At 33.0% G+C, this 12,815-nt stretch overlaps 1 protein-coding gene across 3 annotated transcripts in view; it reads left to right on the top strand.

Moving 5' to 3' along the window:
- Window positions 1-7,455: 7,455 nt before the first annotated feature.
- LOC143242933 (band 7 protein AGAP004871-like) overlaps window positions 7,456-12,815 on the top strand; it is an 87,160-nt gene continuing 81,800 nt past the window's right edge. For all 3 annotated transcript variants that reach the window (XM_076486570.1, XM_076486561.1, XM_076486553.1), the window contains exon 1: window positions 7,456-7,621. In XM_076486570.1, coding sequence (XP_076342685.1) covers window positions 7,616-7,621 — 6 coding nt within the window. In that variant the 5' untranslated portion in view covers window positions 7,456-7,615. The remainder of the gene's footprint in view (window positions 7,622-12,815) is intronic.

Here is a 12,815-nt window from a genome sequence, read left to right as displayed (position 1 = left end):
TTAAAACAAATTATAAACACAGAATCGTGTGTAGACTCAATTAAACTCAACCGTTGTTATTTTAATATTTTGAAACAAAAGAAGATAAAAATTAGACAAACAGTAATAGCTATTCGTTTTAACACAATACCAAAGTGAGATAATTCTACTTTACTGAAAGAAATATGAGCTTAGGAGGCATAAGAAAAGTAAAAACTTAAAATAAAAAACATTAATATCTATGTATGTATGGTTTCTTGTAGCTCAATTAAATACCGTCAAATTAACAAGTTGAACAGAAGCGCCCTCTAATTATTTGGAAAAATACTTTTATAAGATACAGCAGTGAATTTGTGCAAGAAAAATAATAATATTCCAATTGTTTCTCAGATTCATGTTTTAAAGAAACGATATGAACATATAAAACATCTCACTGACACGTTATAAAAATATTTTATCAAATTACTTGACGTTCATCCGTAGAATTCTTTGAAAATTCCTATGTTTTTGCAACAAAATCGATAGATTTTCAGATATATTTATTTTGATAGTGAATACTGTGTTTTATTTTCAAAGGGAAAGGAGTTTACACATATTTAATTATTATTAACTAGATATTTGTATAAATACAGATATTCTACCTGAAAAATTGATGAAAAATACCTATAAATAAAAAAAAAACAGTAAGAAACAAAACTCTATCATTTTATGATACAATTTGAAAGTTGCTGCTTACTGCTTATTTGTGTTATTCTTTGATGAAATTTATCATTCGAAAAAATGGCAGAGCTAATTTATTCTTTTTGCAAGATGGTTTTTACTATAGGGAAATTTATTTCGATTTTTCACAGTTTCTTTAGCGCGACAAAATGTCAGATTTCTATAGTATTTATCGCGAAACTGAGCATTTGTTAAGGAAAGGTGTAGAGGGGTAGAAGGGTGTATACTATGTAGAGTTTTAGAATGGTAATTTTGTTTATTTTTATTGGTTTATAGTTAAGGAAAGGTGTAGAGGGGTGTATACTATGTAGAGTTTTAGAATGGTAATTTTGTTTATTTTTATTGGTTTATAGTTAAGGAAAGGTGTAGAGGGGTGTATACTATGTAGAGTTTTAGAATGGTAATTTTGTTTATTTTTATTGGTTTATAGTTAAGGAAAGGTGTAGAGGGGTGTATACTATGTAGAGTTTTAGAATGGTAATTTTGTTTATTTTTATTGGTTTATAGTTAAGGAAAGGTGTAGAGGGGTGTACACTATGTAGAGTTTTAGAATGGTAATTTTGTTTATTTTTATTGGTTTATAGTTTATTGTACTTCATTTTATATTTTACAAGTTTGGTGATATTTTTTAATTTTATTTTAATATTATTATTTTTTGTCACCATTAATTTTCTGTGTATGTATCTCAAGTAATTCTTTCATTAACGCTTTATTATAATCTAGTCGTTATCATTAGAAGTCTTGGATCATTGATGTATTCTTATTTATTATACTCCTTCTATGACGGGGGATTAATAAAGAAAAAACTACATTTTTTTTCGCATTCCAAAGAAAGTTTCGCACCAGTTTCGCCGTTGAACACAACAGACAGCCCGCTGTGGTTTTATTCTAAAAGAAAGAAACTAATAAGAGTTACGTAATGTTATCTAGTATAATTCTCATTTTTATACTAGTGTTTTATATATGAAATGCAGTTGTGTGATTTTAAATGCGATTCATTTTCTCTATCAACTGAATAGGATGACTAATATTAGAAATGGAAACTAAAAATTAATTATAAATGTATTTTGTTGCCGGCTTAAAAAGTCATAAACCGGGTTTCGATACCCCTGATGGGCAGAGCACAAATAGCCCATTGTGTAGCTTAACTTTAAACAAACAAAAGTACAATCCGAGTATATTACGCGCCATCTAGTGCACGAATATCGTAACTGTTTTCTTTCAATATAAAATTTATAGCAATTCAATCTTTTATCTTGAAGACTGTAAGTTTCTTTTTCTTAGCATCACTTTTATGTAACTTGTTTAGATAGCTTATTATTAAAGCTATTGGATTATTAAAACAGAACATCAGGGTTTTTATGAAATGTAATCTATTGCAAACATCACTATTACACGATATATCTAGAATATCTTAACATGATACAGTTCAATGATTTGGAACATAATGAATATTCGTGTCTTAGCAACAGTTAGTTTTCACAATAAACCTTTTCGTTTAACATTGTGCGAGAACCTCAAACGGAAAATGTTAAAGTGCCTGACGTACCCTATGAATAATGTTATAAAATCTGATGTGTTACTTTCACCAGTATTTAGGGTGTAATGAACTCCGACATATCAAGACAGCTGGAGTTTAGTTTTTATCTCTACACTTTTCAGTTTAAAGGATCTGAAGGTTTCTACAACATATTTTACTGCTGTTAACTCACAAACAAAAAAAGTCCATGAAAGTCAGCTGAAGGACTTACTAACTGGTCTAAATTTAAGTAGGAAATCAACTGCCTCATCTGAGCGTTAGAACAGTTCTAGTTCACTGTCAGCTGTAGCTATCTACTATCGCCATCTATGTGCTTTAACCATAATTATCGTGAAAATTGTCTCTCTCTCTTTTTTTTTTTTTCCTTGGAGAATTCCTTCCCTATGTGTATTAATGTTTTCTTATTATTATTTATGGATTATAAATGTGCGTAAATTTTCAAATAAAATTTAAAGTATGTTTAGAAGTTTTTGTTTATTCTTTTACACAAGATACTTCATAAGCAAACCATTTTAATTTTTTATTTAGAAAGTAATCATTTCTCATCATACATATCATGAAATCTTAGCTACAGAGACAGATAAACAGTTTTTGTACACGTATAAATATAATTTGTTTCCTTAACTTTTATAAATCTGTAGTTTTTTAAAGTTTAAAGCAGTGAAACGTGATTGGTAGTCTCGCTGTTTTTCATGTTTTCCATCTAGGGTCTCGTACCGCTGTTAATGGAAGATTGCGTATAGAGTCTGCCAAACCGATTATTGTTTATAAAGAAATCGTTACGTAGAAAAGAAAAAAAATGTCAAAAATATCTCTTAAAGAATATTTAATTCGTGAAAGAATAGGTGTAATATTACGTGTTTTTCTTTATTTTAGTACCGAGCTCTATTCTAGTATCTCATTTTACGTTTAACATATCATTTTCAAGGCTTTACTCAATTACAACTAGTTAAGCATACAACATTTTAAGTCTCCCTGTGACACAGCGGTATGCCTGCGGACTTATAACGCTGAAAACCAGGTTTCAATACCCCTGGTTGGTTCGAAGCCCCATCATGCTCCCCCTTTCAGCCGTGGGAGCGTTATAATATGACGGTCAATCGCATTATTCTTTGATAAAAGAATAACCCAAGGGTTGGCGGTGGGTGGTGCTGACGAGCTGCTTTCCCTCTAGGCTTGCACTGCTAAATTAGGGACGGCTAGCGCAGATAGCTCTCATGTAGCTTTGCGCGGAATTCAAAATAAACCAAACCAAACCCCTGGTAAGCAGAGTACGTATAACTCATTGTGTAGCTTCAACAACAGCACAAAACATTTTAAAATACTGAAGAATTATTTTGGCGTAAGTATTTCTAAGCATGCATACTATATCATGTTGTGCATGTTCTGTGAGTAATGCATCCATGCTCAAAAATATAAATATACATATTTAGCACTTCTGGAGTTCGTCCAAGAAATTTAAAGATATTACAAGTAGTGCCATCTAGTGAGTAAACATATAGTTTCGTTACTCGTTTGTTTTTTTTATTATGCATTAGCCCAAAAGTTTCCAGTGAGTAATCATGACTAATACATTACTTCAAAATTATGGACAGTTATATCAAATAGCCCTGTAGTAACTTAATGCGAAATTCCAAGAATAAATAGGGGTCCTCAGCTCGTGGCCTCAGAACCTCTTGTGTCCATGACAGTAAAGGCCGAGTTCCCATATTATAGTTTTAAGGAAAAAAAGAAACGATACTATTTGTGATTAAAAATAAGATTTATTACAATATTTTATTCATATTGATGTCGTTGTCATGCAATGTAAGACCAGCTTATGTAGATAGGCCTATTTCAGTACATAGGATCTGCGAAATATACCTATTTGAGTATATAGGATCACCAATACAAACTTATCTGAGAGTATAGGGTCACCGAGGTGATTCATCTAATATTATGGGGTCTGCGAGATATATCCATCTGAGTATATAGGGTTGCCGAAACAGATCTACCTAGTATATACAGTCCACAGAGGATAGGGTCAGCAGATGGTCAGCAAACACACGTACTCGAAATCAATGTATTTCTCATTTACTTTCTAAGTTTTAAGAAATATAACAAAATTTAAACATTTATAAGTAAATAGTAATATGTATATGCATTTTTGTTCACATATGTAAAGTACGGTAGCTGAAATAGCATACTTTTGTAGGTCAATACATAGTTATGCCTACTGCATTTGTGATATTCTAATTGTCTAAGTTGAGGTAAATTTAAAAATACATTATACCACATTCAAAACTTGACAATTTTATAACAAGAGTGTAGTAACACCATAAACATTTGCTGAGAAATTCGACAGACATCAAATATCAGTTGTACTGAAACACCTGTGATGTAAATAGATCATTTAAACTCAGAACCAATAATGTTTATTGAACCAGCACAACTTTGAACCACATAATAAATGTTTTCAGACATTCTAATTGTAGTTTTATTACCATTGGAAATCTCTTTTGTAAGTGTTGTAGGAAACATAAGCCGCTTAGTCCAATATTGTGTTCTACGTGCAAAGGCATGTTCGAATGACACTTTATTGTTTTTGCCTTCATGTTCTCTAAAGTGTCGTATTAGAGCAACTTTTTTTATTTCTGATTTTACAATTTTTCTTTTCATTATGTTTGATGAGTTTTATACAGGCTGAGAATCAAGTAATAATAACAGAAAAAATGTATAAAGTTTTACTGAAAAACGTTATACATTCATTTAAGAGGTTACAAAAGTGAAATATGATATTTTTGAGACAAAGAAAAGTAATTTTAATCTCAAAATGAAAATCACTTCGCTCTCGTACTGGTTTAAAAAGAATCGACAATTTTATGAACAAATATTGATAAAAATACTTTATTAAAAATCTGGTTTCTCGAGTACAGAAGCGTTGTAATGTTTACTAAAAGCTTACCAAATTTTGTGAACATACACTTAATATGTTAGAAGTTACTAGTACGTAAACTGTAACGAGCAGAAATGGTTACGAGATAGGTCCGATGGGCCTAGGTAGTGTCCGTAGATATAAGTAAAAGGAGGCTGGGTAGACTTCTTGTTATATTCCTATTGCAAAGGTACACAATGGATTATCTACACTTTATCCACCATGGGGACTCGAACCTAGGATTTTAGGCGTTGTATTTTCATAAACCTAACTCTAACCCACGGTGTTTGAATACGTGAAAAGCAAGTTCGACAATAAAATGTTTATTTTTGCGAAGCTAATTTATAACATGCAGAAGTGTTATAGATAACCTTTGGTTTCACTTCATAAAAGTATTTGCAACAATAGACTGATGTCATTATAGTTCAACACAGGTCAAAGTTCTGAGTGCTTTGCCTCCCTCGACAAGGTCTTAAACTACTGATCGCGCTGGAGCCCTTGCACCACTATCATCCATAAATCTGTTTGTTTGTTTTTAATCTTACCCAAAGCTTATTGAGTGCTAACTATGCTAACCTTCCCTAATTTAGTAGTGATAGACTAGGAGAAAGACAGCTAGCCATCACCATCCACCGCCAACTGTTGGGCTACTCATTTTTAGGAGCGAATAGTGAGATTGGCCGTGATATTATGCCACCCCGGTGGATAAAAGGGTAAACATGCTCGGTGACGAGATTTGATCCCGAGACGCGCAGGTCACACGTTGAGTGCCCTAATCTCGTGACCACGTCAGGCAACATCTAAAAATTCACGTGTATGACATACGTGATCAAATATATAGCATCTGCTGGCAAACACTTCCTTTAGCAGGCCTAACTTAACTGTATCTTAATCTGAGTTGTTAATATTAATTTAATAAACACTTGTTCAGTCCTTAATATAATTGTTTTAAGTTTTGTTTGTCTGTAAGCACAATCTCAAAGCGGAAAATAATGTAAACAAAATTGGACGAAATAATCAACTAACTGCATCTCTCGGTTACGTGATAATCTTTAAGTTATGTTACCTCACCTCCTAACTCCCCAGTAGCAAAGCGCTATGTACGTAAACTCAACACCGCTACAAACCAGATTTCGATTTTTCGTGGAGGGCAGAACACAAGATAGCTTATTGTGCAGCTTTGTGTTAATTCTAAACAAAGAAACACTTCCATCCTAATTCAGGTGAATGATTGACTGTTATTGAAACTATATCTTTCTCGAAAATAACACTTGAACATTTTGACAGAAAAATTGATTTTGTCGTTGTAAATAACAAATGACCACACCATGACCCGTTTGAAATAAAACAGTATTTCTCTTTAGCTATATTTCGCCTTCAGCAAAAGATGTAGAGTTGTTAGTAAATATTAATTATTAATACATCTAAGCATAATCTTAAGCCTTCCTATCACACCAACGTGAAAAACAAACAAATTGTACGCATTCTTTGATAGGTTGATTAGGCAGAGTATTTATGATAAAACTTTGTAGAATGGACAGCAACTGCCTGTTGTGGAGACACAAGTGTAGAGGACGACGTTTCGAAAGTCTTCCACCTTTCGTTTTCAGGTCAGTGACGTCGTCCTCTACAAACTGTACGCAATTACGAAAGGTAGCTGTCTAACAATCCATGTAAACATAAAAAGCGCCAGTGGGAGATCAAAAAACTAAAAACAAGCGTACTAGGGCGCTTCTAGTCCTAGAATTATATAAACATTTTACTACTAGAATTAACATGCTGATTAGAACGAAATAGAGCAAAGCTGTTCGCAGAAGCGACTTAACCAATAAACATTATTAAGTTGGAATTAGGAGCTGATATTTATCCTCATATGAGATTTCTAATAACAAAATCGTATTTCTTTGCATAAGTTCTGTTATAAGTTATTTTTAAAAATTTATTTGAAACGGGAACTAATTTTTCTTTAGATGATTATTGCAGAATAAACACAATTTTTGATCGTCTTAAAGTAAAGAATTATTAGCACGCCATTTTCACCACAGTTCGTTTGTTAACTGTTCTTAATCGGCTGTTTGTTCATGTATTTTGAACAAAAATATTTTTTGAAAATGGAAATTAATCATTTTTTGATGAACCTTTTAGCTAGAGAGACGAATAAACAGTTTTTGTATACGTATAAATACGTTTTTAAAAGTTTAAGACTGTCGAACGTGATTGGCAGACTCGCTGTTTCCTGGCAATAGGTTTCCATGGTGATGATATCTAGGGTCTCGTGCCGCTGATAATCGAAGACCGTGTGTGTTTCAGAAAATGAACTAGCTTTTCCACCTTTCTCGTGTAACAGGCGATCACGTTCATATCGTTTTCGAAAAACCAAATAGAAGAAAGATTACCTTCAAAACTCAGTTTATAAAACATGTACGAGATGAAGGGAAGAAACAGTATAGAAATTCATAAATATGGCGGTAAGTTTAATTGTCCTAGTATATATTATACGGTGGCAAGCTGCGATATTTGAAACTTGCGTTCTTCCGCCAGCGATGTAAACGTGCGCGTTGCGACCCTCTCGCAAACGACGCAGATTTAAAATGTCATACACCAACCAGCCTGTACAACTCTATCACGCTGTCACAATATGGTGTTGGTAACGGAATTGAGGGTAATGATGAAAAATGGTTGAGTTTGACAAAAGATAAGAGCTGATGATTAGTTATATGGAATACGAGCTGGCGTCGTTTTCAGGTGAATTTTGGAAAAAAAACAAACTTTAATCGAATGAAGATAAAATAAACAGTATGGTTACTCATAAAATATATAAAATATAAATATAATAAAATATATTATTCCTTCTCGAATATTCTTGAGATCAACTATTTTAGATCTTTAAAAATCGTTATTTGTGAATAATTCTTTTATTTTCACTTTACGTTTTAAAAGACAGAATAATAAAGTATTTCAGTTCCTTATAAGAATTAAGCGTCTCGTAGCTTCTGTTGTACTCTTGCTCCCTGTCGTTGCACTATACCAAGCCTCCATTTCTGTGTATGCAGTGAATACTTCATCGTTTAACAGGTTTGCTTTATAATTATTTATTCTTTTGACATAAATTGCACAAAATACATTACTTAGTTTATTGATATGTTCTGTTGTGTTTGTACCTCATTCCCCCCTACATACTACCGTGGTTTACTGATAAGTTTGAGAACTTATGATGTTAGAAAAGGTTTGGGGTTCGATCTCTGCGATACTTAAAACAATGTTTTTTTATGTCTAAAACAAAGCAACAACTCTGAGTTGTCTAATATCGTATACATTGGTGGCAAAACATTATAAAACGTAAAACAAAATTGTCTGAATGAGTTTAATAAAAGATAACATGATCTGATGAAAAATTCGTGTTAGTATCCATTTAAGATCATTTGCACCGAACAAAAAGTAAAATAAGTTGTTTGGATCTCTGTCTTTCTACTTAATGCTCTTGTGTTACTCAAAGGTTAGTAAAGAGGACCTGATCTATTACAACGGCCTATATAATGAGCCGAACATAAGTCCGTTGGGTAACACGAAAGGAAAACATAACCATAACTGTTTAGTGATGTGATAACTTAACCATACAGCTTGTGTTAATAAACACTCTCTACGTCATTCAGTCTTCCTGATTGGCAGGTTAGACTACGTAAACACAACATGAAGTTTTAAACTTGAAGTGACACAAACATTGTTTGTTTAAGCACAAAGCTGTACAATGGCCCATCTGTGCTCTGCCCACCACGAGTATCGAAACTCGATTTATAGAGTTGTAAATCCATTGACATACCGCTGTGTCAATGGCAGGCAACAGCGCTAAGTTGGAGTTTTGTTTACGTTATTAATTTGTTCATTCGATTGTCTTAAATTCATTCCATGAAAACACGATTGAAAGTAAAACAGTAAACTGGAATCCAACTGAAAAGAAGGAAGTTTGAAAAAACTTTTCCAAATGTTTTACTGAAACAAATTATTTGAAATCAGTGTTACGGGATGAAATAGCACAAAGTAATACATTTGGGATTTTTTTTCTTATATTTTTATGCGTTTTTCGTTGGTTTTTTTTTTGTTTTATTACTTTCTAATTTTAAGAGCAGTTTTTCGAAAACAGAGTACCGAAATATGCCGCAAAATAATAAAAAAAAAGAATCCACTATCAAATAAATATTTCAACCAAATGTTTAGCTTGGAGTGTTTTGAGATTAACAAAAATCAGTCGGTAGAAATCTGTATTGAATGGAGTATTGAGATTGTAAAAATAACTTGTTTTTTTTCGGGATGTTTTTAAGAGTCGGATGTTTTGAATAACTGACATAACTTATAATTCCGTTCGCTGAGTATTGATACGCTGTTAAAACAACGTACAGAGTATGAGCTCTAAATGTTTGTATAGTTCCTTAAGAACCTGTTAAAGGTTTAACAACGCTCACACCAAAACTGACATCTCGAAGTGTTTGTGATGTGTTGAAAACACATCACTGTTTACTTCAGAAATAAATATTAATCATTTAATGTTGTATTTTGCTTTATCTTAAGTTTATATGACTAGTTTATTTTTATTGAAAAAATGAAAATAAAAAGTTTACAATTTTGTTTATTTTGAATTTCGCGCAAAGCTACTCAATGGCTATCTGCGCTAGCTGTCCCTAATTTAGCAGTGTAAAATTACAGGGAAAGCAGTTAGTCATCACCACCCACCGCCATCTCTTGGACTACTCTTTTACCAACGAATAATGGGATTGATCGTTACATAATAACGCCCTCACGGCTGAAAGAACGAGCATGTTTGGTGCGACGGGAAGTCGAACGCCTTAACCCACCTGGCCATGAACTTTAAAAAAATGAATGTTCTAAAATTGATCTACTGATTAGGATTAAGCACAAAGCCATATAATGGGCTATCTGTGGTCTGCCCACCACGGGTATTGAATCCAGTTTATAGGGGTAGGAGTCCAGTAACACATCAGTACGTCTGCGGACTCCCACTCCTATAAACATCTCCATCTCATAATAACTTCTCTCATTTTAATTTACAAAACATGTAATAAAAATATTTATTACTTGGCACCAAATTCGTAATCCCCGTACTGTTTCTTTTGATGAATTATTCCTACCTATTTTTCACTAAAGAGCGTTTGTAGTTTATTATTATTTTCAAAGCTCGTGATTTATAACTGATTGTTTGCTTGTTTTGTTTTACGTCATCACTGTTTATTTTATTTCAAAAAAAAAACTTCACTCATAAATTTGTTAACCTGAAGATGACCTAAGGAGGTCGAAACGCTGTTCTCTGCTTTACAAGCAAACACTTTATTCCTACCTACGTAAAACCGACTCACGCACACCGCAAATATACGGCATCCCCAAACCTCATAAACCAGATTGTCCATTACGACCAATAATGTCCACATATGAATCGTTTAATTACAATCTTGGTAAATACATAGCATGGGCATTCTCCAAATATGTAACAACAGCCAGCTCATTCATCAAAGACTCTTTTAATTTCGAGTCTAATCTAAATCAACTTAATCATAAAGCTTTAATGGCCAGTTTCGATGCTATATCCCTCTTTACAGAAGTTCCAACCACTGAAGCCTGCAAGATAGTCTTAGAACTCTATATCCGAGACCCTAACCCAACTATAGACATTCCCAGCAACCAATTAGGAACCCTCATAGAATTCACCACGATGAAGACAAACTTCATGTTCAACAACCAGAACTATATACAAACAAATGGCCTAAGTATGGGCAACCCAGTATCACCAGTTCTAGCCAATATTTTTATGGCGCAAGTTGAAACACAATCAATTAACACAGCATTACATCCACCACTATACTGGTACAGATATGTAGATGACACGGTTGCGGGATTCATTCTACAAAACACACACTTAATTTTTTTCAATGACATTAACTCTATATATCTCAATATTAACTTCACATGTGAATATGAAGAAAGCAATCAAATATCATTTCTTAACCTCAAAATTACAAGAACCGACACACAATTTAAAACAGAAATCCACCGAAAAATCACCCATACTGGACTATACATTCCTTGGGACTCAGCACATGAAACAAAACAAAAACTCAACATACTAAGAAACCAAATAAACACAGCCGTAAAACTATGCTCACCAGATAAAATTAACGATGAATTAAACAAAATAAAACAATACTTCCTCAACACCAATACGTTTCCTCCACAAGCCGTAGAAAACATTATACGCACACATCTAGACAAAAAGCAAAATAAACCAACAAAAGTAAATATATCTCACGAATTAAAAAATCATGAAAGCATATACTGTTGCATACCATATATTCCCGACATCAGCAGAAAAATAACCAACATTTGTCAAAAACTAGTAACAAAATATGACATTCCAGTTAATACCAAAACTAAGGTCTATACTATGTAAAAACTACACTGACAAACACAACACTAACATTATTTATAAAATACAATGTGATAACTGCCACGACTTCTATATTGGAGAAACAAGTAGTAAAATGGAAACCAGATTCAAAGAACACAAAAAGTCACCTTCACACGTTTTCGAACACTGAAAATCAAATAAACACAATATAACCGCAGAAAACACCCAGATATTAAGTAGGGAAACAAATATAAACAAACGCAAAATTAAAGAAGCCTTACTTATACAACAACTCAAACCCAAAATAAACCAATACAAAGGAACACTTTTATACCTATATTAATAAATATAATCAAACATCTAAGCACGCCCTCTACATCCCTACGCTCAGTTACACAACCCTCTTCAAACATGTGGTCAACTATCGCTCAGTTACCTATTTCTTTCTTTGTGAACCTGACGATGACCGAAGAAGGTCGAAATGTTGTTCGCTTCTCTGCATGATAATTTTCTCAACCCAAACCATCCGTTTTACATATATATTTACTAAAGTGTGGTTTGATGCTCAGCTGAAAAACAGAAACTCTGTAAGAGCCAGGATCTCCATGAAATTTTTAATGTATTGCAAACAACCAAACAAGTCAAATAAAGCTATCTATTCAACAAACAAGGTTTAAAAAAAATGAAAATTATTTAAAGCAAACATCCAGACAACGAGTGCGGTTAATGTAACACAGAAGTAGAGGACGAGTTATAGAAGTAAAATATAAACATTTAATAAACATCCAGACAACGAGTGCGGTTAATGTAACACTGAAGTAGAGGACGAGTTATAGAAGTAAAATATAAACATTTAATAAACATCCAGACAACGAGTGCGGTTAATGTAACACAGAAGTAGAGGACGAGTTATAGAAGTAAAATATAAACATTTAATAAACATCCAGACAACGAGTGCGGTTAATGTAACACAGAAGTAGAGGACGAGTTATAGAAGTAAAATATAAACATTTAATATTCAGGAAGAATCAAACAAACTTAATATTTTGCCCAATATTTTGCTTCACGTATTATACAAAAACATATGTTCTAGTTGTAGAATATAAATACACCCCAAGCCATCTTGTTATTAAGCACAAAGCTACTCAAAGGGCTATCGATATTCTGCCCTCCACAAGTATCGAAACCCGGTTGCTAGAGGTGTAAGTCCGCAGACGTTCCGCTGTATCACTTACAAAGGAAAGGAA

This window comes from Tachypleus tridentatus, chromosome 2 (assembly GCF_004210375.1).
Source record: "Tachypleus tridentatus isolate NWPU-2018 chromosome 2, ASM421037v1, whole genome shotgun sequence".
NCBI lineage: Eukaryota > Metazoa > Arthropoda > Merostomata > Xiphosura > Limulidae > Tachypleus > Tachypleus tridentatus.
The sequence above is the reverse complement of the archived record's forward strand: the minus strand, read 5'-3'. Positions and strand labels throughout refer to the sequence as shown.